Source organism: Pseudorca crassidens, chromosome 16, assembly GCF_039906515.1.
Source record: "Pseudorca crassidens isolate mPseCra1 chromosome 16, mPseCra1.hap1, whole genome shotgun sequence".
In the NCBI taxonomy this organism is placed as follows: domain Eukaryota; kingdom Metazoa; phylum Chordata; class Mammalia; order Artiodactyla; family Delphinidae; genus Pseudorca; species Pseudorca crassidens.
In genome coordinates this window covers 79,080,251-79,107,662 of record NC_090311.1, presented here as the reverse complement: position 1 = coordinate 79,107,662, position 27,412 = coordinate 79,080,251, and the positions used below count along the sequence as shown (strand labels likewise).

At 36.0% G+C, this 27,412-nt stretch overlaps 1 protein-coding gene across 6 annotated transcripts in view; it reads right to left on the bottom strand.

Annotated features, from left to right (window-relative positions):
- The window catches only part of ARID4B (AT-rich interaction domain 4B), a 126,636-nt gene that overhangs the window by 57,737 nt on the left and 41,487 nt on the right, over positions 1-27,412 (bottom strand). For all 6 annotated transcript variants that reach the window (XM_067711036.1, XM_067711038.1, XM_067711039.1 and 3 more), the window contains exons 3-7: positions 21,086-21,196; positions 18,234-18,299; positions 13,740-13,830; positions 11,253-11,332; positions 6,278-6,369 (exon numbers count right to left, since the gene is read on the bottom strand). In XM_067711036.1, coding sequence (XP_067567137.1) covers positions 6,278-6,369; positions 11,253-11,332; positions 13,740-13,830; positions 18,234-18,299; positions 21,086-21,196 — 440 coding nt within the window. The remainder of the gene's footprint in view (positions 1-6,277; positions 6,370-11,252; positions 11,333-13,739; positions 13,831-18,233; positions 18,300-21,085; positions 21,197-27,412) is intronic.

Below are 27,412 nucleotides of genomic sequence, written 5' to 3'. Positions count from 1 at the left end.
CTGCCCAACCTTACTCTTATTATTTCCACAGCACTTACAAATTTATCATACTACATAATTTACTTAATTCTTCTGTTTTTTTCTGTATTGTCCATCTCCCCGCATACAAGAGAATATAAGCTCTAAAGGCAGAGGGGTTTTTTTGGCTACACCGCAGGGAATGTGGGATCTTAGTTCCCCAACCAGATATCAAACCCATGCCCCCTGCAGTGGAAGCGCAGAGTCTTAACTCCTAGACCGCCAGGGAAGTGCCCTGAAGATTTTATAAATACCTGTTTTGTTCACTGATATATCCTAAGTACCTGAACAGTGCTTGGCACAGTTCAGATGCTCAATAAATATTTGTTGACTAAGTAAGTGAACTGAATAGGTTTATTTCTTTTCACTGTGGTACTTCTGATTTCTATTTCTCCTGAAATCACAAAATGTATACAATCAGTATAATGTATACAACCAGTATTAACCATACCATTATACCTAAGGCTCCTTTTAACTTTATCTTTTAGTGGAGTTTAGCCAGGAAATTGTTTACATAAGACTAGTACTCAATAAACTGATATACTAAAATAAATGAGTATCAGAAATACGTTAAGGGAGCAAAGATAGAACAAGCAGAGAGTCTGCTTGGTGTTTATTCCCCTCTGACACTGTTGCTTCTCTGGTACCAGGTATGTGTTCATAGAGCCACAACAAAATAACGTACTGTCTCTGAAAATGTCTGATGATGCCACTGGAAACAAAGCTAATTACATGAGAATGTTTACTAAACAAACTAACAGCTAGACACTTAAAGCTGATCACACATCACTATTAACTGTAAATTAATTGTAAATCAAGTAAGAAGAACTTTAGACGAGACACTTGCCAAAGAATATCAAATAATGAGGTACAAATATAAAATTGAGGCAGAAACTGCAGAGGCTCAATCTCTGAAATGAAATTCGGACTTTAATGATCCTTATTCTTTCAAACAACTCAGTTTCAAATTTTGTACAGTAGATTAAACATCTGTATTAGTATCAGGAAGACTGAACACGTGTAGCTTCTTAGAGATTAAAACATACAGAACATAAGAACATGTACAGACTTAATAGAAGTGTTTTAATTTTTTCCCAATTTTTATCAAGAAGGAAACTAGAATCAAATTCTCATATCAGAATAAAGCAGTGAATAATATAAAGAACTTCTGGACTTAGATACTGGTACTGGTTGTAAAAATGTTGTGAATATACTAAAAAACACTGAACAGTGAATACTTTAAAAGGGTGAATTTTACATGTGAACTATACCTCAATAAAAAAAATTTTTTTAAAGGTCTGCAGACCTGTATACCAGGTACAAATCACTAATTTATTGGGTAAATCTTAGCACTGTCACTGGGTAGAACCTGTACCCACAAATAATCTCTAACAAATATCATTATAAGCCTTATTTTGCTTTATCCTTTTTCTGAAGGATAACAGCAAGTAGACTGCTTTCCTACAATAGCAGTTGCATATCTACTTTTGCCAGGTTATTGGAAAAAACTTTTGAGGGAGGGGGCACAAATACTTCTATAATTTCAAAATTCTATTCTTTAGGTAGAATCAAAGAAAACCTCTGCATACAATGTAAATTATAAGGGCAAAATTCACTCAAGTTATACATAATCAAAAGGATCAATAACTGGCTTTAAAAAAATTAAGCTAGAGGATGATAATCTTTAAAAAATAAAATATCTGAATATATTAGGATTAAAAGCAGAATATAAATAAAACAATTAAAGGAAGGTATCAAAAATAATTTTGGGGGCTTCCCTGGTGGCGCAGTGGTTGAGAGTCCGCCTGCCGATGCAGGGGACACAGGTTCGTGCCCCGGTCCGGGAAGATCCCACATGCCGTGGAGCGGCTGGGCCCGTGAGCCATGGCCGCTGAGCCTGCGCGTCTGGAGCCTGTGCTCCGCAACGGGAGAGGCCACAACAGTGACAGGCCCGCGTACCACAAAAAAAAAATAATAATTTTGGAATAGCTGGAGGCAGATTAACTGGTATGTATGTAGATTAACAGTTCTTAAAAGAAAACAAAGGTAGTGATATACCATTGCAACAATGGAGTCTGGGGAATCCTGGGAAGAGATAACCTTATTTATCTTTGTACAAATTTTAAACGGCAATCAGAGAACCATAATGAAGACCTTTTTGAGTTGAGTAATGGAAGAGGAAATGAAGGTCAGATAAATGACCTTAAGATCCAGGTTCCAGACTTTGTTGCAGAAAATCACTCTGAAGAAAGGGGAGAAAGAACTTTGAGGAAGCGTAATTTAAGGAGGTGAGCACTTTAAACTGTGGTACTTGCCTGTGGCACTTACACACCAAGGCTTAAAGCACTAAGCATGAACATCATGGCGTCTGTTGGCAGTGAGAAAGAGCACAGTAGTGAGTCGGAAGGAACAGCAAGCAAAGTAAGACTGCAGATGGGCTGCGCTTCATTTCCAACACTAGTAATTCTCAACCTTTCGCCTGCCTTCATACGTTGCCCATGTACAACACAATCCCAAGAGCAAATCTTTCATTACACACAGATTCTCAACAGGAAAATCACTAACTCAGAATGTTTGCTAGAGTCTTTAGAAAGCAAAGATAAACTTGCTCAGTGACAACTGCACGCTTTCTTCTCATATACAAGAAAGGGAGACTTCAGCTAAGAAACATAGCAGACATTATTTTAATAGACTATAATTTTCGGTCTTTTTTGGGGGGAGCCGCACTGCACGGCTTGTGGGATCTTAGTTTCCCGACGAGGAACTGAACCTGGGCCCTTGGCATTGAGAGCATGGAGTCCTAACCACTGGACCACCGGGGAATTCCCGTTTGGTCCTTTTTGTAGACCATTCTATGTGAGATTCCATAAATTATCTTATTTAAAAAATTTTTTTACACTTCTGGATGACATCTGTAGAAAGGTAAAATATGTCTAAATATTAGATGCAATTTTTTTCAAAATTAAAAGAATTCTTGATTCAAACACTGTTTTCCCTATAATATGTATATAATATACAATACAGGAATACTGTTTTTAAATTCATAAAATATAGCCCAAAACAGTCCTTCCTGTTGGACATAAGCACTAGTAAGCAGAATTTTTACATACTCACCTATAAACACATTTTTACATGTAAATGAAATCATGTTACATACTAGTATTTCATTAAAATTTTTTCATTCAATACACGATGATGATATCCAGTACGTACATAGTGATTATTTACTACTTAAACCCTTTAAAGGACAGAATTCATTTCACCTTTGCAACAACTCTGAGAGACAGGGAATACTATTATCTCAATTTTACAGATGAGAAAATTGAAGCATGAAAAGACTAAGCATCCTGCCCAAGGTTACACAGCAAAGAAGTGGCAGAGGCAGGAGTCAAACCCATGCCATTTTGCTCCACTGTTCACACTCTTTTATTTCGGGGGGCGGGGGATCGTGCGGCATTCTGGACCTTAGTTCCCCGATCAGGGATCGAACCTGTGCCCCCTACAGTGGAAGCACAGAGTCTTAAACCACTGGACCACCAGGGAAGTCCCTACTGTTCACACTCTTAGCCACTCTTCCACTCTCAAGAGCTGGAGAAGTGGAAAATCTTTGCCAATGAAATAAATTTACATTAAATACACCCACACCTCACTGTTCTGACATCATCAATCATAGTTAATTAAGTTGACTAGGGGCTTCCCTGGTGGCGCAGTGGTTAAGAATCCGCCTGCCAAGGTAGGGGACACAGGTTCAAGCCCTGGTACAGGAAGATCCCACATGCCACGGAGTAACTAAGCCCGTGCACCACAACTACTGAGCCTGCGCTCTAGAGCCCGTGAGCCACAACTACTGAGCCCGCCTGCCACAACTACTGAAGCCCGCACACCTACAGCCTGTGCTCCACAACAAGAGAAGCCACCGCAATGAGAAGCCCGCGCACCGCAATGAAGAGTAGCCCCCGCTCACCGCAACTAGAGAAAGCCCACACGCAGCGACAAAGACCCAATGCAGCCAAAAACAGTAAATAAATAAATAAATTTATATTAAAAAAAAGAGTTGACTATAAAGCTACGGGAAGACCCTAATGATCAATGGTAGATAAAATTTTAATTCACAATTGAAGTTATTTTCAGAGATGTCAAAAGATTTAACCTATAAGTGCTTCAGTGAATATTTTATGGCAATATAATAGCCCTCTGAAAAAAATATTAGATCACAATAACATCTAGTAATCACGAGAGGACTCTTTCATACTAATAATGCCATTACACATTTTTCATCTATTTTCCTTTCTGACTAGAAGACTCATATTTTCAAAGTTATACAAAGAAAAGTAAATAATAGTTACAACCTCAGTATCCTAAAAACAATCAAGTGACCAGCAAGTTACACTGCAAGTGAGAGACATTTTTCACCTATTAATTGAGAAAAACATTTTCTAAAATATTTAGAGAGTTAAGTGAGAAAAAGAAATGCATGGCCCAAATCACTAGTAGGAAAATAAGTAATATTAAATATTTTTTCAATGCAAGGATTAGTCTTTTAATTTCCTCCCTCAAATGAGTCATTATTTATTTCCTGTTAAAACTCATTTGGAAAGTAACTGTAGTACTCTAAATAAAAAAGAGTCAATCAATTGAGTGGGAAAAGGCCTATGGAACATGGGTGAGGTCAAGTCCTGGTCCCTTCCTTCCTGTGTTCCTTGGATTAGTTGCTGTCTCTGAGGCCAATTTCCCCAATTTTTAATAGGGATAAAAATAATACCTACCTTCATGAATTCGCTGTAAGGCTGCAACTAAGCTATATGAGAGAGAGGGCTTACCCAATTTTGATCTCCAAAGCTTAGCCACTATTAGATTTAATACCTAACTCTATTACTTTGAATGAAAGCATTCACTTACATTACAAGTTTCAATAATTCAAGTCAATATTTTTAATAGCTACTCTGAAAATATTTGGCTCAGGCACATTAAATTTTTAAAAATTTTATCTGAGTAAAATATTCAAAATCGTTTTTAAACAATTTAACCTCCAACAGAATAAATTAAAAACTACATTCTCTTGCCCCATCCTCTCCCATTTTCTTCTGCTCTGTGGAAGCAACTGCTTTTAACTCTATCAGCTCTGACAGTTAATACCTTATCTCTAAATAACAGTCCTATACCACTATTTCTATATTTATACATTTTAGACGTCATTGTATTGACTTCCTGTTGTTTTAAGGACTTAACTTTTACATTTAAGCAACCTCTCTACCCTCCATCCTATTACGATAGTGTTTTTCTTATATAATTTTGAGGGGAGAAACTAAGCACCTTTACTATTTTTTTCTCTATCTGTTATCATCATATCTTTAATTTCCCCCCAATGTTCCATCATACTAGATAACAAGTCCTCCCTTTAATAGAAACTTCCATTCCTCCATTCTGCATTCTACTGACCACTAACATCTAGTGTTACTATTGAGAAGTCTGATGCCATTCTGCTTCTCACTCCTTTGCAATAAATTATTTTTTCTTCCTGAAACTGTTTGAAGATTGTTTCTTTCTCTCTGATGACTTGAAATTTCATGACTCTTTGATCCTGTGATCCTTTTTAATTTAAAGCCTTTTGGAGCCTAAGCACATTTCATTGAAAGTAATTTGTTAAATATGCAGAACATGTGTCACAACTGCAAGAAGACATAAAAATAAGTAAGATAGTTCGGCTGTCAGGAAGATTTATATTACTAAGAAGGGAAAACAAACACGACAGTGATAATAATAGGTGAAATACTGTCTATGACATTAGATAAATGCAAAGGATTTAGAGAGCTCAGAGGAGAAAAAAAACATGTCTGTTTTTAAGGAAAGAGTGGGGAGGCACAAAATGGTTCACATAAATGTGGGAGCATTTCTGGTTAAGAACTGAAGAATGAGTGAGCCGGTGGCATGGAAGGGTGGCATTTAAGACAGAAACAGCATGAATAAAAAACATGACATCAGGAAAACAGAGGATGTATCATTCAGGAAATATTGACTAATTCCATTTTGACAATGACATCAAGATACGTGTAAGGAGAAATGGCAGGCAGATAAATAATATAGCTGTTAAAGTTGACTGAGCATGGAGAACCTCAAGCACCCATGCCAGAGAGTCTGAAAGTACTCTTCCATTCAGTTAGCATTTTGCAAGTTACAATTTAAAATTAATAACTACTAAAACAATACTGGAAGGAGAAATGAATTCAGGTTCAACTAACAGTTATGAAAATGGACTTACATATGATTAGATCTTCTTCCTCTATTTGTTTTCTTTCCTATGACTGGAGTGCCAAAATGTTCAGGGTTGGTGAGTGGGAGCTGGTCTAATGTCTGTGGGTAGGAACATAAACCCATCAAAAGTTATTACGTTGCAAGCTTCTTTTTCTTTTTAAACCAAATCAGTTTAAGAATATGCTTAGATTTTGAGATTTAAAACTTCCCCTGAGGGAGACAAAAATACAACTTTCCTAAAGATAGAAAACTCTCATTTCAAAGATATTAGAATAAAGATGAATGAGCCCATGGCTGGAAAAAAAAAAGTGAAAAGAAATTTAGTTTTTCTCTCTAGATAATTTCATTATCTATTTGAGGATTGACAGACTCCTAAGAATGATTAAAATATAAAACAAAACAAATAAAACTCAGTGGAAACAACAGATTTGAGAGATAAGAAACCTATGTGCAAGTACCTAACCCTTAGGTTGGGCCAACAGCAGCTCGAATTTTTCTTTGCATATAGGGCATCCCAATCCATAAGATAGAATTCTTAGGAAGTAACAGAAACGAAATTATCAGGATAAGCATCAACTGCTTGAGAAAAGGGCTTCAGATATCCTATATTATGACTTTGCAAACATTTTCTGCAGTAAACCTTTCTCCCCCGACCTCTGACCCCACCACCCCCGTCCCTTGCGGCTTGCGGGATCTTAGTTGCCCAACCAGGAATCAAACCCGGGCCCCAGCAGTGAAAGCACCTAACTACTAGACGGCCCGGGAATTTCCTGCAAGAAACCTTTTTTGAAGAAAATGTAAAAATCAGTTTTTCTACAGTTAATATTTTATTTTCCCTTCCTTTTTAATCTGCAACATCCAGTACTGTGCTTGGTATGAAGATAATAATCAACAAATGAACACTTCTTTCTTCTGTTATCACTTCTGTTATCAACTGGTAATTCATGTCAACCCTTTTATCCCTCACCCCATTCAAAAATAATGATTTCCAGGGAAGGAACTGGTTGTTGGTTAAAAGCAGAATGAAGAAAAAGGGATTCTGAAATCCCTTCGTTTCTCCATATCAGAGACTTCTTGGATTTTTCATGCCATTATTTCCTGAAAAGGTTTATATATCTAAAAAGTTAAGGTATCAGTCTGAAGATGCTATCCCAACTAATTCTCTGAATATCAATGTTGGTAATATTCTTACTTTTTCTGCATCTTAATGATTTTCCACAGTTACTATTCCTTTTATTCCTCCATCAGAACCTTTGCTATTGCAGATACTTTTATGAACACAAGGGGAACTAAAGAGCCCAGAAAAACTGTCAGAGTGGAAGTGAGGGTGAGGAACTACTTAGGATAAAGACTTCTCAAAGTTACAAACAAGAATGTTATGAAAGGGTGTCCATCAACTTAAAGATCAGATATCTAAATACAAACTAATGTTAATATTTAAAAGAAAAGTTTTAACTTTTATTTTTAAAACTGAGATAATTTTGTTGAAACAACGATGAACTAAAACATGAAAGGGGGAAGCATATTCACCTATTTTGCATAATTTGTTAGAATATATGTAAATATATTTAAGGTACATATAGATATCCAACAACAAAGAATACAGTACAGGAAAAAGGCAGTAACGATAGACAAAAATCGTAACTTTTATAGGGCTGAAAACCTAACCTTTCAAATTTAGTTTGTAAGTCAGGCATTTAAAAAATATTTGGAGGCAAAAGCTGGCCCAAATACAGTAATATGCCAGACAAAACCTCTTCAGAAATGACCTGTCATTAACTCCTAATTATGCTTCCCAAGGGTGAAAATTTCAAAGTACTGTATTTGGTAAACAGGAAAAATAAATTAATTTGGCTTCATTTTCTGTCAAGCTAACAAAAGAATTAAATGCCCCTCCCCTAAAATTAAGGCTGCTCTCTTGAAAGCAGAGATTTCTATTAAGTACTGTCATTTCTATTTTAAGTATCTGCTAGTCATTTCACTTGATTTAGGAAAGAAAATATACAGGATTTCTGAAGAGTTATCTAGGAATCACATATAGGAATTCTCAAATAAACCACAATCTCTCCCTAGTAGGTAAAAAAGAATTAGAATAATAGGAAGCAATATCTCTGTCCCTGGCCCCAATCCTGGAAAGCAGGATCACCTTTATTACACATGACAGGAAAGAGTAAGGGGAGGGTAGGATTTGTCCTGTCTTAAACCAACAGAGCAAAGCCAGAGACTCCTGGCTATATCAAAGGCTCAAAGAAAATTCCACAGGGCCGGGGGAAACACGCTGATAGCCCTGTTACCTAAAATGGGCTGCAGGAAATACGGAGCTGGGATTTCATCTAAATTTTCTTCAGAGTTTTCAACTGCATGTAGTAAATGCACAGAGAGAATACCAGCTGATAAAACTACTTTTGGATAATATTCAAATTATGAATGCTCTATAGAAATACCCAAACACTCCAACAGATGTCAGGAAACAGGCAACATCCTCACTAAGCTGGTTATGGCTAGAACCAGTGATTTTGGTGCGGGAATTCAAACTGACTGACCCGCTTATCATCATCTCTTATCGTGAAAATTTTGAATTTAAGTCTTTGTTTAGGTATGAAGCTTATTAATGGGATTAGTGACCCCCAATACTGCCAAGTGTGATGTGGCTTTTCACTCAAAGGCCAAAGTTATTAGTAATAATAACAATTCTCTGAGCAAACTTCCAAAAAATTAAAACTGTTTTTTGAAAATAGCAGAAATATCAAATAAGGGAAAGACTATACACAGATGGTAGATTAAATATACTCCTGGCCATGTCTCCATAGCTCCTAGTACCCTTAAATTTTTATATTTTTGATTAATTAATGCTTTGTCTCCTTCAAAAGCAAAAAGAAGTTACCCAGGGATAAATTCCACATCTACTTAGCTTACCCATGTATTCCCAGTACCTAGCATAGCACGTGGCATATGGCAATGGGTAAGGAATAATACACCAGTATTCCAATACCCTCTAGCAAAACATGAAGTTCAACACACATAGTCACACACAGTAAAACCGATCCTTCCTGAAGTTAAAAAGGATACATTGAGCTACTTGCTCTTATTGCTTCAGCCTTTATACTACAACTGTCTTATGAACAATTCCAACTTAAAATTCTCCTGGCAAATACAAAATTAGTATCTTCGATATTTCTCTGGATTAAATACATAAGACATATACCTTCACTTAGGTGAAAAAAAATCAAGTCTTCAAGTCCCCATATTCATTAACCTACTATAATTATCACATGTTCTAACTAAGGGAAATGAAATTATTTCTAAGAATTACATAAGCTCAGAAAGAATTCTGTTACTTCATCAGTGTAAGAAGCCAAATTCACTGTACTTGTCCAAAGCTATATGTATTTCCTATATTTAAACCTTCACAATTAATTCATCAAATATTTACTGAAGGCTTTTGTGTAGAAAACACTACTGGGAAAAGGAAAGCCCATCAAGATGACAAAAACTTGGCTATTCCGCCAAAACAGCTTACAATTTTATAGAAAAAAAGATAAAAGTAACCAAAAAGACCATAAAATAAAAATAAGAGAAGTGGAAAAGTATCAAAGATATAGAGATCAAATTTGGTTAGAGAGCTCATGAAAGACAGTCATGAAGGAGGAAGCCTTTCTCATGGCCTTGAAAAGAGCAGGGCTCAGCAGAAACCAAGAAAAGAAAGTATGAGCCATAATCTGGAAACACCAAGTAGTCTTATAAGTCAGAAGTACAGGGAAATAGCAGAGTATGAGACTGAAAAGACAGGCCAGAATCATAATACAGAGAATCTGTCCCAAATTCTGAGTTGAAATGGGAATTCATTTACGGGAAGGGAAAATAAAAAAAAACATAAAATAAAGTCTAATAATTTAAAAGAAATATTAAAATTCCCCAAAAAAACACTGTTCTAAATAGTTACTAGAAAAAAGAAATCTTGGTTTGGCCACACTGTGCATTAATTAATATTCACAGGCTGGACTAGAGAATATAACGCTATTTGCAACAAATATGTCCATTTTTAAAATTTTGAATTGCAAGTTACTGATTTACAAAACTTTGTGAACCCTCCACTCTTAGTAACTTAATAACATCTTTCAATTTTAGAGCATGATTTTGGTGCCAAAAAGTGCTGGTTTGAGAACCAGTTCTGATCATCACTTTCATCAACTCTGAGCTGGAGATAAGCATTGTATCTCCCTCATAATGTTGTAAATGCAAGGATGTATGTAAAGCACTAAGCAAAGTCCCTGGCAAATATGAACACTTCATTTATTCATCCAGCTAATGTTTATTCAGTTCCTACTCTGTGCCAGCCACTGTTCTAGGAACTGGGAAAAAAGTGGTGAAGAAGACATACAAAATCTCTGCCACTGAGACACATTCTAGTGAGGAAGGCAGACAATACATAATTAAGCACATATACATATTTTGGTGGTGAGAATGATCTGGGCTATAAAGAAAACTAAACCAACCTTAAAGAGCTATGAGGAATGGAAGGGACTATTTTAGAAAGGGCAGTCAAGCAAGCCTTCTTCAAGGAGAGGCTATAGTAAATGTCAGTGGTTGGCAGCAGGAGTAGTTAGGGATGGCTTGCAGTATCTACATAGCCTTTAATGATGATGGGGTTCAAGTAGATTACAAATGAGACATCTCTTTTCTACAATTATTTACAAATTAAAGGACTCTATAGAAAAGTTGCCTAACGGTAATAAACAATCCCGTTGTTTTTTCTTCATGGACAAATGTTAAAATACATTTTTTTTAGACAAAAAATCCCACAGAGAACCTGGTACTCAAACACAAGGCCTTAAACAGGTTTCACAGACTACACTCTCATGCTGTTATGTATTAATGAATTTTCCTGATTAACAAGTAAGCTGCTTGAGTTGAGAAAGCAAAACTTTCCTGCCCCCGGTACTAAATACTAGGACATGTTCATTCGTTAAGTGATTACTTACTTCACTTTCGGCAAAATGCCTCTCTCCTTTCAGGCACAGTGAAGACCGTCTCAGTGTCTTCTCATCTCCATCATCAAAAACTGTGAGAAGAGGTAGAAATGGCAACTACTGAAGGGTTTTTCAAAGATTAACAAAATGACATAAATTATCATTTAACTTTCTCAGTGCAAACAGAGCTATTGTTTTAAAAGATTAGATCTGAAATTCAGTACACATTTTAAGTTTTGTAGCAAACAACTTCAAGTGTAGAGTATGTTTTCCAATTTCTAGGGAAAAAATATATATATACCTGTAATGAAAACATCTTCCCTGGAACAGAAAACATCAAATGAAAATAAGAAGTTAGCATTTCAGAAAGAAAGCTTTTAAATGCTGATTAATCCTTCTCAATATGGTAAAGAAAAAGCAAATTTTCCTATAGGTAAATACTGACAAATTTACCTAATAAACAAAAAATAACAGTACAAGTTTATATATTCAGACTGCCCCTAAAAATTACCCTATTTTTATTATTTAAAGCAGTGTTTCTCAACCTCAGCACTACTAACATTTTGGACCAGATGGGGACTGTCATGGGGACCTGTGCACTGTGAGATATTTAACAGCATCCCTGGCCTCCAGCCACTAGATGCCAGTAGCACCCCCTTCCCAGTTGTGACAACCAAAAATGTCTCCAGATATTGTCAAATGTTCCCTGGGTGGCTAATTTGCTCTCACTTGAAAACTGCTTATTTAAAGTACTAAAATGTCCCAGAAAATTTGTTGTAAGTTTACATATATACAGAATAGATGTACACTTTATGATATAATAATCTTAGCATATACTACATTCCTCACAAATCACGGAAAGAGAGTACCTCTATTTTAAATAAAGTTACCAGGCCTTGATTTTATAAACAGAGGTTTTTGCCAAAAAAACAAAATTAGGTTCTTATATATAATGTGAGCTTTTACATCACAAGAGACTGGATAAATAACTCTTCGTACTTTTTAAAAATGTAGTAACTAAAATAGTCAATGATAAAAGTGTCAATCACACCTAATTATCAAACAGACTTAACGACACAGAACCGCTCACGGTCCTGTAACCTACACAAATGCAAATATATCCTTAGGCTTCAAAATCAAATTTTCCCTCTCCACCAGGTTTTTGTTCTCATACCACAAAACGTTATCATTACTATTTGAAAGCTCCATCAAATTCTGACATCACCAAAGACATTTTACTAGATGTTTACTCTCATCTCTGAGATCATTAAACAGTAAGAATTTTTACCATTCAATAAATAATACTGGGATAATTATTCTGTTATCAATTTGGAAAAAAATAGTATTTGATCATATTTCAGAATGTTCAAAAAAAACTGTGGGTGAAATAAAAAGCTCTTTGTAAAACAAAAAATAGAACTTTAAATTGAAGAATACATTGGAAAACAAATTTACAACACTGATGGAAGGAAAGCCTTCTTAAACAAGACTCAAACTAAAATGACAAAGGAAAAGGTGACCACAGAAAAATGGACTATGATTTGAAAATTGATAGCAGAGATAAGAGTAAAGCAATAGAAGAACACTGGCAACTGAAGTGGCAAAGGTTAACATTCCCTTTATACATTTAAATATATAAACTCATACCCTGAAAATAAGAAAACGATAACCTTCCCAAGAGGAAAAGGAGCGGACTGGGAAGACACTATAAACTGGCAATTCAAACGAGAGAAAATACAAGTGAAATAATGTTCCTTTCAATAAACATATGAAAATATGTCCAATCTCACTACTAATCATGGGAGGAGCATATTAAAGCAAAACTGAGATACTATTTTGTGTCCAGATGGGCACAAATTTTAAAATATTACTAACATCACATTTGACAAGGGTTAGGACAACCACCACACTTATATACTGTTTATGGAAGTGTAAATTAACAGTCTTTTAGAAAAGCAGTTTTCATAACCTACTACAGCTTTAAAAGGATATTTCCCTTCGATCTATGCCTAGTTCTCAATGTACACACTAGGGAAATATTAGAATAATGTCCATGTACAAAAGACATTCAATCCAGCATTTATTACAACAGCAAGAAAACTGTTTGCATCATGAGTAAGTAACTGGCAAGTAACTGGCAACATCCAATGCTATGAAACATAATATTGCAGTTAAAAAATTTTATCTGTTGCACAACATGAATATTATGAACACTACTGAAATGCACACTTAAAAATGGTTAAGATGAAAAAAAATTTCTCTAAGATATACTCTGAAGTGAAAAAAGCTAGAAATCCAATTGTATAATATATACACTAATTTCAAACTATATGTTATGTACATATTTATGAAATAAATTTTTTAAAGATCTCGAAAGATAAAAAAACATTAACAGTAATAACATGTACGGCAACTAGGGGAGGAAGTAAACCAAGAAAAATCGGCTTTATTTGTATTAGCACTGAAAATATATTTTTAAAAGAAGATGTATTCCCTTACCTACAGTGTACCAACTCGCATCTGTTAATTTATTGATTACAGCTTCTTGATATGCGCCATCAAGATTCTTCACTTCCACAATAGCTCCGACCTAAAGTATTAAAAGAAAAAAAGTTAGGAAAACTTTAAGAAGATAAATGAACAAACTAAAAACTGGCTTTCTTTTTTTAAACTAATTGAGTGCATGATGGTGAAGAATAAAATCACTACTGATGTGATTTGTGTTAAGGTGCCAGCAATTTTACTCACCACTGTTTCTGCACCATCAGTGAAAATGTCAACATAGTGAAAAAGGCAAATAATATCTAAGTATTACTATGAAAATAGTTTTGCCCTTACAATCTCCCTGAAAGGGTCTTGGGAACCCTCACAGGTCTGGGGGTCCCTGTCTGTGAAACTATCTTTGCCCCATATTACGACTCTTCTTTGAAGAAGGCTGGGGAAAAATTAACAAATAACTTTGAGGTTCTCCTTATGAGTTATAATGTACCAATAGTGACAGTCATTTGAAATATTTTCATCTCATCAAGAAAATGCTGATAATTTATATGGTTTATAAATTTATATGGTTTTTATAAGTACATCAAACTAAAACGCTTCTGTACAGCAAAGGAAATCATCAAAAATTTGAAAAAGCAACCTACTGAATGGGAGAAAATGTATTCGCAAATCACATATCTGATAAGGGGTTAAAAACCGAAAGATACAAAGAACTCATACAATGCAACAGCTAAAAAGGAATCAAACAATCCAATTGAGAAATGGACAGAGGTTCTCACACCATATACAAAAATAAACTCAAAATGGATTAAAAACCAGAAACCATAAAACTCCTAGAAGAAAACATAGGCAGAACACTCTCTGACATAAATCCTAGCAATGTTTTTTTGGATCTGTCTCCTAAGGCAAAGGAAACAAAAGCAAAAATAAACAAATGGGACTTAATCAATTAAACTTAAAAGCTTTTGCACAGCAAAGGAAACCATCAACAAAACGAAAAGAGAATCTACCGAATGGAAGAAATATTTGCAAATGATGCAACTGACAAGGTGTTAATATTCAAAATATATTAACAGCTCCAAAATTAATATAAAAAAAGCAAAAAGTCCAATTTAAAAAATAGGCAGAAGACCTGAATAGACATTTTTCCAAAGAAATCATACAGACAGCAAACAGGTATATGGAAAAATGCTCAATATCACTAATCATCAGAGAAATGCAAATCAAACCCACAATGAGATATCTCCAGGCACCTAATGAGAATGGCTTATTATCAAAAAGACAAGAATTAAAAGTGTTGGCCAGGAGGATGCTGGAAAAAAGGAAACCCTCGTGCACTACTGGTGGGAATGTAAATTGGTGCAGCCACTATGAAAAACAGTATGGAAGGTCTTCAAAAAATTAAAAATAGAACTGCTGTATCATCCAGCAATTTCACTTCTGGGTATTTATCCAAAGGAAATGAAAACACTGATTTGAAAGGATATATGCGCCGCCAAGTTCACTGCAGCATTATTTACAATAGCAAAGATATGAAAACAATCTAAGTTTCCATCGATGGATGAATGGATAAAGATGTGTGTGTGTGTGTGTGTGTGTGTGCATGCAAGCGCACGTGCGTATAATTCAGCCATAAAAAAGAATGAAATCTTGCCATTTGCAACGACATGGGTGGACCTTGAGGGCATTATGCTCAGTGAAATAAATCAGTAAGAAAAAGACAAATACCATACAATATCACATATACATGGAGTCTAAAACACAAAACAAACAAAAAACCAAGCTCATAGACATAGAGAACAGATTGCTGGTTGCCAGAGCTGGGAAGGAAGTGCAGGTGGACAAAATGGATGAAGGGGTCAAAAGCTACAAACTTCCAGTTATAAAATAAATAAGTCATGGAGATGTAATGTGCAGCATGGTGACTACAGTCAAGAACACTGTATTGCACGTCTGAAAGTACAGGGTAAGTCTTAAAGTCCTCGTCACAAGAAAAAAAATTTTTTACAACCATGTATGGTGATGGATGTTAACTAGATTTAATGTGGTGATCCTTCTGCAATGCATACAAATATTGAACTATTATGTTGTATACCTGAAACTAATAATAATGTTATATGTCAATTACACCTCAATTAAAAATAAAATGTATATGGTCTTTGCAGTGATAACAAAAATAAACTTGTTCCAGAAGAGACTGTCAGCCCCACACAATGCCCAAAAGAGGGAAGGAAATGTTGAAGAATTAAAAGAACTTTTTTTTTTTTTTTTTTTGTGGCCGCGCCATGCAGCACGCGGGATCCTAATTCCCCGACCAGGGATCGAACCCAGGACCCCTGCAGTGGAAGCACAGAGTCTGAACAACTGTACCACCAGGGACTACTGTCAATAAATACATAGTACATTTTTTTTAAATTTAATACTCAAGTGGTCTAGTATTATTTTCATGTGAACTCACTGAAAATATATTGAGATCAAATGACTATCACTATGGGAAGTTTATTTCCTCTAGGAGAAACATAAATGCTAATACTTTCTATCAGCTGATGGAAAGCCACAAAGTACATTAGGGAACAATTCAAAATCTATATACAAAAAAACCCTCCATAGGCAAGAGAAATATTTTAACAATTTTGAGACCGAAATTTAATACACTTGCATACATCAAAATCAAAGCGGTCCTAAGCCCTAATCAAAAACAAAGAAAATTTTAATAAATAAGAAAAACAAAACAAGAAAAATAAACCAACTATGCCACAATCAAACAGGCTGGAGCAATAGGAGAGAAAGATGGCTTGAGGAAACAAAGTTATTGTCTTTCCTATCCCTTGCAACACTGAACATTTTTTGTAGTTGGTACCAGCTAGCCTGTGCCAGGTGAACAGGGCAGTCAGGCAGCGAAGAGCTACGCTGGTGTGCTTATGAGGCAAAAACACAAATAAGGCATGGAGACGTGTGTGTTCTGATCATCCAGGGGGCACAATGCTTCAATGACAGGCTGTGCATCCATCAGAACTTGGTCTGCCATTACTGGCTGCAAGACTTCAGCCAGAGTACTTTACCTCCCACCTCCCTTCACAGTTTCCTCTTCTGTAAAGAGCTATTATGAAGGTTACATAAGATCATATGTGCAGAGGACTTAGCACAGTACTAGCACATACTAATAAGTGCTAAATAAATGGCGGTTAACATCAAATTATACATGTGCCATGTTTTTGTCCTTTTGTCCCTACAAGTGATATACATGGGCATGTAAAATTAAAGATGGCACCTATAGGGACTTCCCTGGTGGTGCAGTGGTCAAGAATCTGCCTGCCAATGCAGGGGACACAGGTTCGAGCCCTGGTCCGGGAAAATCCCACATGCTGCAGAGCAACTAAGCCCGGGCACCACAACTACTGAGCCCGTACTCTAGAGCTCATGAGCCACAACTACTGAAGCCCGCATGCCTAGAGCCTGTGCTCCGCAACAAAGGAAGCCACCGCAATAAGAAGCCCGCGCACTGCAATGAAGAGTAGCCCCCGCTTGCCGCAATTAGAGAAAGCCTGCACACAGCAACGAAGACCCAACGCAGCCAAAAATAAAATAAATAAATTTGAAAAAAATGGCACCTATAAAACAGAAAGGGTGGAAAATAATTTTCACAAGGCAAGATTAAAAAAACTTACAAGTTTTAGTCCTCCATAGTGCCTACTATATATGCAAGGTACTAATGCCCTGGGGATCCAATTAAAAGTTTTTAAATCAACCACCAACAAAAACTGGCAGATACACACATCTATCTAGTTCTCTGGAAAGTACAGCTTCATTAGGAAAGGATTTTTCTTGCATCTACAAATGTCTCTTCAATTCTGTTAGCATTTCTTAAAATTCACCCAGCTAGGCCAATGTCCATTTCAGACATTCTAAAGGACCAAACAGCACACAGTGGCTACCCGCACATTCCCTTTAGCTTGCTCACTAGTGGAAAGTAAAGCAGCACTAATTTCACTGGCCAATGAAAACTAATGCAAAGAAATGAAACTATCTGTATATATGAACATATTCATCACTTATAACTGCCTGATGACCCTTTAACAATTTCATATGCCAGTAGTTGCTTCAAAGAATTAAAAGCTCTGAGGATTTGTTTTGTTTTGTTTTCTCAATTTTCACATCATCATGGAACTTACATCACCTGATCCCTAGTTCACCACCTATTATTTCCGGAAATTGTACCTTTTAATAAATGAAACATGGTGAGACCAAAACAGATGAGTAAATAAAAAGCAACCAGTTTTTCCTTGATGTTCATTTCACTTCTGAACACAGGTTTTACTGTCATATAGGTTTTATTGAACACTAAGTCTACTTTTTTTCTATTAGTCTATTCAGAGAGAATTACATATTTATCAACTCAATAACAGAGTAACCAATGAATTTTTTAAAAGACTGAGATAATGACTGTTTCCCACTGAAGCATTAGAAGTAATAATGAATAAATAAATGAATTACCTTTAGTGGGCCTTTTATGTGGTCATCCTGAACTTCCACTGTTGAAGAATCATGTCTAAATGTTACCTAAAGATTATAAATTTAATTAGCCACCAAAAAAGTAAAAACAGCAACACAAGCTCGTTAATGCATGAATTCATTTTTATCATGACTAATCTAAACAAATGGCTGCCTAGTTTATACAATATCTCAATCCCTAAGTAGATTAACTGAAAAATTTCTTATTTAACAGACAACTTCCCAGACTAATTTACTTGATGATTTACATATCATATTTTATTCAATACTATTAGTTGTGAGTTTAATTGTATAATTTCTTTTCCTACAAATGAGGAAAAAAGAGGTGGCAATCTTAGGCTATTAGGTACTCTACCATTTTGCGAAGGCCTCGCTTAGTAATAAGCAGTAGCAAAAAACACTTACTGACAGCCAAGTATCAGGCTCAAGCATCAAACATATTAATCTTCACAACAACCATATTAGGTAGGTATGATTATTCCCATTTTGTTGATAAGAAAACTGAGGAACAGAAAGTGTAAGTAACTGGTCCAAGATCACAGAACTAGTACCATGGTGGACCTGAGATGCAAACTCAGGCCAACTAGATCCAGAACTTTACTGTACTCTCCCTCTGTATCAGTATAGAAATCAGAGAATGGGAAACCAGATGTGAGGTAAGTTAAAATAAAGGGATTGAGTTTAAATATTTAATTAGTTGGTAAAAAACAAAACAGCTTCCAGTACTCAGTATGGAAAAGGTTGTTTTTCTTATACAAAGCAAGAGTTCTTACAGGGATTGAACCATTAATGTGGTCTTATCTGATATGTGTGGTAATCAATTTAGGTAACAGGGTCACAAACCAGCTATGAAAGGAGATGTCCTGTACTCACAGCATCCCAGGTATTTCTGTCTCACACAACACACTACTAAGCTTTATTTAAATTATGTGTGTAGATATCTGTGTCATTCACTAGGCTGTAAGCCACTTAAGAATGGAGACCAAGTCTTAATATTAGAGTTTCAATACCTGATACCGTGCTTGGCATGTAGTAAATGCTCAATAAATGAAAACTGATGGGGAAGGAGTGTTGCTCTTCTTCCCCAGAAAAATGTATTAACTCTGAATCATAAACTAATTAAACTGATATAGAAATATACTACCTTATCTGTTGAGAAAATCATTAGCTTTGAATTATAAAAAGATTTTTAGAGCAGCCCAAAAAACTAACAACAAATTTTAGATAGCCACTACTTATAAGACACAAGGCACAAGGTACTGGCTGGCACTCTGTGCCATCAGCAGAAGCAGTATAGACTGTTTTCTTCCTTTCAATGACAGCAAGAAATGGCAGGACTGCTATGTGTCATTTTGCTGGTTCATTCATTACAGAGACACCCAGCTGAGATTATAAATCACAGCTAAAATCCAGTGAAGCATGGGTCCTGGAGTAAGACTGCTCCTGCCCAAAGGAACACCGTTTCTAACCAGCACAAAAGTGTTATCTGTAGGCGAAGCTCTGCTAAGGAGGGTCTCTACCAGCAGGGAGAGATTTTTGTCTAATTCATGTTAAGGTGTTACATGTGCCAGCAGTAGCTCTGGTCTAAAAGAGTGAGAAAACTGATAAAAAGCTTTCTCTTCATCTCTAAGATAGTAATGGCAAAACATGAATGCTCAGGGAACATCGCTATATGAAGTCAGGAACAGGAAAGGCCACTATAAGAGCTCACGCGCACCAAGCATGGGAAAACTAAGGACACGGTGGGAGGGCTTCCCTGGTGGCGCAGTAGTTGAGAGTCCGCCTGCCGATGCAGGAGGCATGGGTTCGTGCCCCAATCTGGGAAGATCCCACGTGTCGCGGAGCGGCTGGGCCCGTGAGCCATGGCCGCTGAGCCTGCGCGTCCGGAGCCTGTGCTCCTCGACGGGGGAGGCCACAGCAGTGAGGGGCCCGCGTACCGCAAAAAAAAAAAAAAAAAAAGACAGGGTAGGGGGCTAAGAACAGCATCCTACAGGCTTATGGTTAATTTAAAGGTCTTATCACAATGGTTCTTAACTGGCAGTGTAAATTAGAATCACCCAGGAAGCTTTTTTCAACATATCCATGCATAAGGAAGGAACCTAAGCATACAAGCATGGAAGAAGCTCCAGAAAAGACTCTGACACGCTCCCCTGAGGTACAAAATCTCTACGGCCTGTCTAACCAATGATGTTCAAACCAGTATTTTACGGGGTATCTGCTAATGTGGATTATAAACCCCTTGAAAATAGAGATCGGGTTATTCTCATATCCCCATCCTCCTTCCCTCCTGCAGTTTGCCACTCAATAAATAATTAACAGTTATTAGGAAGATTTTTCAAGAAAAGTAGAGGATAAGGAAGCAACAACTAGATCTACCATCATCAATTATAAATCACATCTCAATTTCATGGTTAAAATGGGGGGCGAGTCTTAAAACTGATGTACTATGGTAATTCCCATTCTGCCACTAATTTGCCATAATGGCCTTGGAGAAATCACTAACCCTTTACTGAGCCTCATTTTTCTTACAATAAAATTAAGGAATTAAACTACATGACTTCTAAGGTCCTTTCCAGCTCTGAAAGGCTAACAATACAAACAATACCAAGTCTGTAGTGAAATGGCATTCAAAATACCAACTGTGATCATCTAACTTCATTCCAATTGGAATAAAATCACAAGTAATGCTTTGTTTTCAGGTATTTTTACAATCATTACTCCTAGAAACTAAAAACTCATCTTGCAGAAGAAAAAATTTCTTAAATATACTTACCAGTAAAAGTTTAAGCGTCAAATACTAAACATATAATTTAGAAAATCTACATATACTGTACCTTGACTTTGACAAGTCTTTTCGCTGTCTTGATCTTGGCTTCACAAAAGGCTCCTCTGTATTTAGCACTCACATCAGTGCCCACTGTCAAATAGGGAGGTTCATCAAGGGCCTAAAAATGCAAACAAATATAATTAGATTTAAACTTTCTAGTTCTTTCCCAAAATCAGACCTCAGAATGGCAGATCTAATCCTGTTACAGCTATAAAAGTTGTAATAGATGAATGTATTGTTAACAAAAACAATCTATACAATACTCTAACTTAAAAATAAGTAAAATACATATCATAACGCCTATTTAAATGTACTAAAATGTACATCTATAAAAGATAAAGGCATCTTTTTTCTCTATATAAAATACATATGATCCAAGTATATCATTCCATCCACCCCTCCATCTACCCATTCATTCAAAATTTTTTATTAAATGACCACTGAAAGAAAAGGCAGATCCTTAAAACTCAGTCTAAGAAAATTTCTTTTAATATTTAGGCTATATCTTGGCAGCCACCCAAATTCAGATTAGCTTTGTTATATCCCTATCTAGACAATGCTAAGGTAGAACAGCATAAAAGGGGTGGGGGAAACCCACATGCATTCAAACTACTGGTGAAAACTACATGAAGAAATTCAGTCTGAAAATCTGAAGTAAAAACTCAGCCAAAATGTCTCAACTGCTTTGGCATGAGTTCACTGTTCACTTCCTGTCTACAATAAATATTATTTTAAGTTTCCTCACTTGTGATTTAATTTTTAATAGTCCTAATCTAGCTGCTCTTTTTATAATCAGGTACTTTTCTGCACAGGATCTATATTTCTAAGGAGTTCTACTTATATTAATCAATTCTATAGCCAAAGAAAGATTATGTAAGTAACTTTTCCCAACGTGTTTTACAAGAAATACTAATATTCCAAGATGCTCCACCAGAAAGAAAAAGAGTTGGGAGTTTGGGAAAATCAGTTCATTGAATGAATTCCTACTCTGCCTCATCATTTCCCAATCTATTTGTCCAAAGAACCTTTTTTATTTTTTAAAACTTTTAAATAGATTTTATTTTATTTATTTATTTATGGCTGCATTGGGTCTTTGTCGCTGCACAGAGGCTTTCTCTAGTTGCCGTGAGCGGGGTCTACTCTTCACTATGGTACGCGGGCCTCTCATTGAGATGGCTTCTCCTGTCGCGGAGCACGGGCTCTAGGCGCGTGGGCTTCAGCAGTTGTGGCTCGCAGGCTCTAGAGCACAGGCTCAGTAGTTGTGGCGCACAGGTTTAGTTGCTCCGTGGCATGTGGAATCCTCCCGGACCAGGGATCAAACCCGTGTCCCCTGCATCAGCAGGCAGACTCCTAACCCCTGTGCCACCAGGGAAGCCCCCAAAGAACGTTTCTTAAATTAACATCTATTAACATCCTGCAGAAATTCCACAGACCATAAGGTGGAAAAATGCTGTTATACAGCAATAAATAATGAATATATCAATTTCATTTGGATCTTAAAATAAATTCATCCCTAATAGTTGTGGCTAATACACCTAGAAGAGATTTATCTCAAAAAAAAATTCTAATGCTATAACAAAAGTGACCATAAATATGTCAAACAATTTTAATCACTTTTTGAAAGGTGGAGAGGTATCATAAACCAAAACAAGGGTGCTACAACTAGAAATATCAGGTCACCCTCCTTAATGGACATTTGCCTCACATTCTATGTATTTCATGAACAGTATTAAAAAAAAAAACCCTAAAAACATATCAAGTATATGATTTCTTAAATCTACTTAGGAAAATGCCTATATTTCAATTTATTTATGCCATAACAGAAGTGTAACCTCATAGAAGGATAATCATTTCTGCATTATTACTTTTAAAATCTGTTGATATAACTATGATTTGATAACTTTGTACTGCTCTTGCACCTAAAGTTAATAAATGCATTTCTACTTTACAAATTAGCCCTCTTAAAATATCATCTTCCCAGTCAAAATTTTGAATAAGTTCCAGACAAGCTAGTGGCTTTATTTTAGCAAGAATATGAAAGGAACTCACAGCACTTCACCCAGAAATTTTAGGAAAATTTCCAAAAGATATCAATCCACTCTGTGGTTCAATTGGTATTGTGTGTTACTGCTAGACAAGCCCAAATGGAGGGGCACTCTTCATGACCATAAGGTTCATTACTCTCCACAACTTGCAACCTCTCCCATTAACACTTCCTGCCTTATTAGCCAGTAAAATTCTGAAATGTAGAACAAGAAATTCTGAAATGTAGAAGAGAAAAAGAGATCATCTAAAAGTGCATGTTTGTGCCTACTCAGGAACAAATAAATATTTAAGAAGTGATAAGCTTTTTAGGTACTTTTATTATAGAGAATTTTGGACCAAAAAGGGGCGGGGGGAATAGGATAGTAATATATTTAGACTACTAGTATACAGAAACCCATTTATGTATTCTTTTCATTAATATTCAATATCAAACACTGGCAACATTCCAACCCCAGCAAACTATAAACATGCTTAATGAACAGACTTATTCATCTTGAATTTGAGAAAGGGAACTTTTCCCCCAAAACTAAGCCCATCCTACATCCTTACTAACATGAAAATCCATGTTGACAGAAAAGAGTAATAATTAGCTCAAATATCATGAGGGCAAATTATTATTTTTGAAGGGTAATATTTTCCTTCCTTCAAGCTAGAACACATGAAGAGGAATCAGCAAGGTATATAAAGAAAATGTCTGTTACAAAAATACTTGCAAAGGGAAGCCAAAGTCTAACAAAAACCTGCTAAATACATTGTTAGAGCAGGGTTAATTTCTCTAAAAGAGCATAGGAAAAGCAAAGGTCTATGTTCTGATCTTAATTTCTGCCTATATTTTTTTTTTTGTATCATCTTAGGTAAGTTACTTTTCTGTCCCTAATTTCTCATCATTAGATGAATAAAATAATCTGAATTCTGTATACATTTGTTTAACATGCCTATGTTAAAGGACTAAGGTTATTACAAAGATGGTCAGAATAGGATACTCTGAGACACGTAATTGTCTAGAAGTGAAACTACGCTAACCAAAGTATGAATTTCTACAGAAAAAACAAATGAAACTCACAACCTACATGGTCATATTTGTGTATGTAATTTTAGCAGACCATAAATTATCACTCTATCATTAGTGTAATGTGAGACTAATATAGCACAGTTTTTGAAAGCAAAAGACAAGGTCCTAATCCCAGCTCTATTCCTATGCTAACTACATGAGTCTTTATAGGCTACTGAACCTCCCTAAACTTCAGTTTCCACTACAGGAAAATGGGGCCAGTATTAGAAAGTATTCAGTTATGATGCCAGAAGTATTTAACTATTCACAATTACTATTATGAAACACTGAGTTGGGCAAACAAGTCATTAAACCAATGTAAATTCAGATTTGGCACCTCCTCCTTTTTTCCTTTTTAAAATGGGAAAGGCAAAACCTCATTTTAAATGATTGCTCACCATAAGTCAGTGTAAAGAGAAAGTTAAACCACTGTTCTCACTTTTTCAACTAATGTCAATACTCCTCAGAATACAATATTTTTTAGCATTAAATCTAATGAGAACATAATACAGGATGATTGGTACTATGTATATGTCTTTAAAGTATTATACTTTTTCTACTTCTAGAAATGCAGAAATAAAAATACGTTATACTATACATATAGAAAAAACATACATATTAAAGATAAAAACAACTGTTAAAGCGGGATTAACTTATGAGAAAGGGAGTGGAAAGGAGGGGTATGTATATAAAAACATTTTATCCAAAGTATGTCTTCCTGTTTCTTTTCTTAAAAAAAAAGTTCCTTTTTTGTTTTTTACAATTGGCATGTAGCCTTTGCTTTCTAAAATGTATACTAAGGACCATTTCAAACTTATAAAAAAGAAGACAGAACTGTACAGTAACTCCCCTATATACTCATAATGTGACTCCCACAGTTAACAACTCAATTATAATAACTCAAAGTATTATAATCTGTAGTGACTGGGATTATGGGTTATTTTGAACGTTCGTATTAATACTTGTCTATATTCTCCAGTGCACTTGGAATGACTATACTAATGAGTCAGTATAATACAGTAATTAAGAGCACAGGCTCTTGAATCAGATGCTTAGGTTCAAATCTACCACTTAGTAGCCAGATGACCTTGCCTCTAGATATAATAAATAGTGACTATCTCACAGGGATGAAGACTGAAATGCCTGCTACATGTAAAGTGCTTATTAGAACAGACCCCAGCATACAATATCAAATAAAGGCTGTTATTATTACTCAAAAATCTGGGGTATAATTGTGACTTCAAAAAAAATTTGAGGGCTTCCCTGGTGGTGCAGTGGTTGAAAGTCCGCCTGCCGATGCAGGGGACACGGGTTCGTGCCCCCGTCCAGGAAGATCCCACATGCCGCATAGCGGCTGGGCCCGTGAGCCATGGCCGCTGAGCCTGCGCGTCCGGAGCCTGTGCTCCGCAACGGGAGAGGCAACAGCAGTGAGAGGCCCGCGTACCGCAAAAAAAAAAAAAAAAAAATTTTGAGTCCTACACCAAAGAGATCCCACATAAACAGAACAGATGCCAGTATAATTGTGTATATGGGGGGAGGGGTGTTTAAAATATTATCCCCCTATTCAATTCAGAAATAAAGTAATCAAGTTGAATTCTAGTAGCAAGAGAGGTAAAGTGTTTGTGGGGATGCTCCATAAAGTCTATCACAGTCTTTTAGTGTGGCAGCAAGACAAAATCAAGACTATACACACCTATTCTGAGGCTACTGTACTTTGATCCAATGCAGAGATATACAAAGAATCATGCCAGCAGGTTTACCAAGATTCCTTTGACCAACACCAACCCTGTTAGGTGTATGTACATGTATATCACCAGGGGAAAGAAAAAAAAAACAAAACTCTTACCTTCTCTTTTTGTTCTGCTTTTCTGATTTTGGTCAAAAATACAGACCATCTCAGAGGCTAAAATAAAATGTTTTTATATAGCACCTCCATGCCAAAAAAGAAATTAAACTACTATATTACCATCCCCTTGTTTAGCAAACGTAACAGTTTTCCAGTTGTCAAGGCAACAATTACCTCATACTTATCCTAGCATTGCTTAAACATTTATTTTTCTAGTCAATCTACCAAATGTCCTAACTGGCACCTAAAAACCATTGAATTCCATGGAAACACTAAAAGCATAAGCAATTTTTAAATTAGATATTGGTGGATAATAATCCTTCAAGAAGCCAGAATGCCATGGAAATATGTAAGTACCCAAATATACAAGTGTCAGAAAGATAACAGTTGAATCAGTGCTCCAAACGGCTAATGTTGACACTGACATTTTATTGAGGTAGGTTTTTAAAAACAGTAAGCATTCAAATTGGTTACTAAGGCAGTACCAATGCAGCCAAGAGAATCAGAACGCAAGATATTAAATCTGATACTAAAATCCTCACTAAATAAATGTATTTAAACACACAGTGTGACAATACATCTATGAAAACAATCTTTCTGTTTATGACAATCCCAAGGAGGCATTAAAACAATAATGTGGATAATTCCAATAGATGAATGAACGAAAAACGCATCTATAAGGGTACGTCATTTTAAAACTAAGCTTAAAACTAAAATACATAATTTTTTAGGACATACCAAAAAACGAGTACATTGAGGAAATAAAGAAAACTGTGCAATCTAACTTTAAAATCTTCTCTGGAGCATTCCCTCTCCACCTTTTCATGTCGCTTTAAGGACATGGGGTAGTGAGGGGTCAGTACTGGGAACAGGAGGTAAGGGACAGATGCCGAGTATCCAAGGTGGCAAGGAGGAGGCTGGGGGAGCCACATGGAAGCACAGGCAGGCTCTGTGGCTGAGAACATTCTGGGAGCTAAGCAGGGACAGAGGAAATGAGCAGCAGGGTTGGAAGATCTGTTACAGTGGCCAAGTAAGTAAACTGAATGATCAAGTAAGTAAATATACTGAGGATAGTTGGGGCCATTTTTCTCACTGACAAAGAAATTTAAAAGGAAGGGGCAAGGCTAAAAAGAAGTCTAAGGTATTGGAATGGAATTAGAAATATGAATTCATGGTTGTATTACATATATACAACGTAGATATTATATATATACATATGTATTATATATACACACACAGAAAAATGAACACGTAGTTATAGATGTATATGTGTATATGCATATATATTTGTGTGTTTGTGTGTGTGCATATATACATCCATATATTTTCCTAACTCTGTCCACTAAGAACAACTGACAGCTCAACTCTGACTACTCCCACTTTTTTGATTT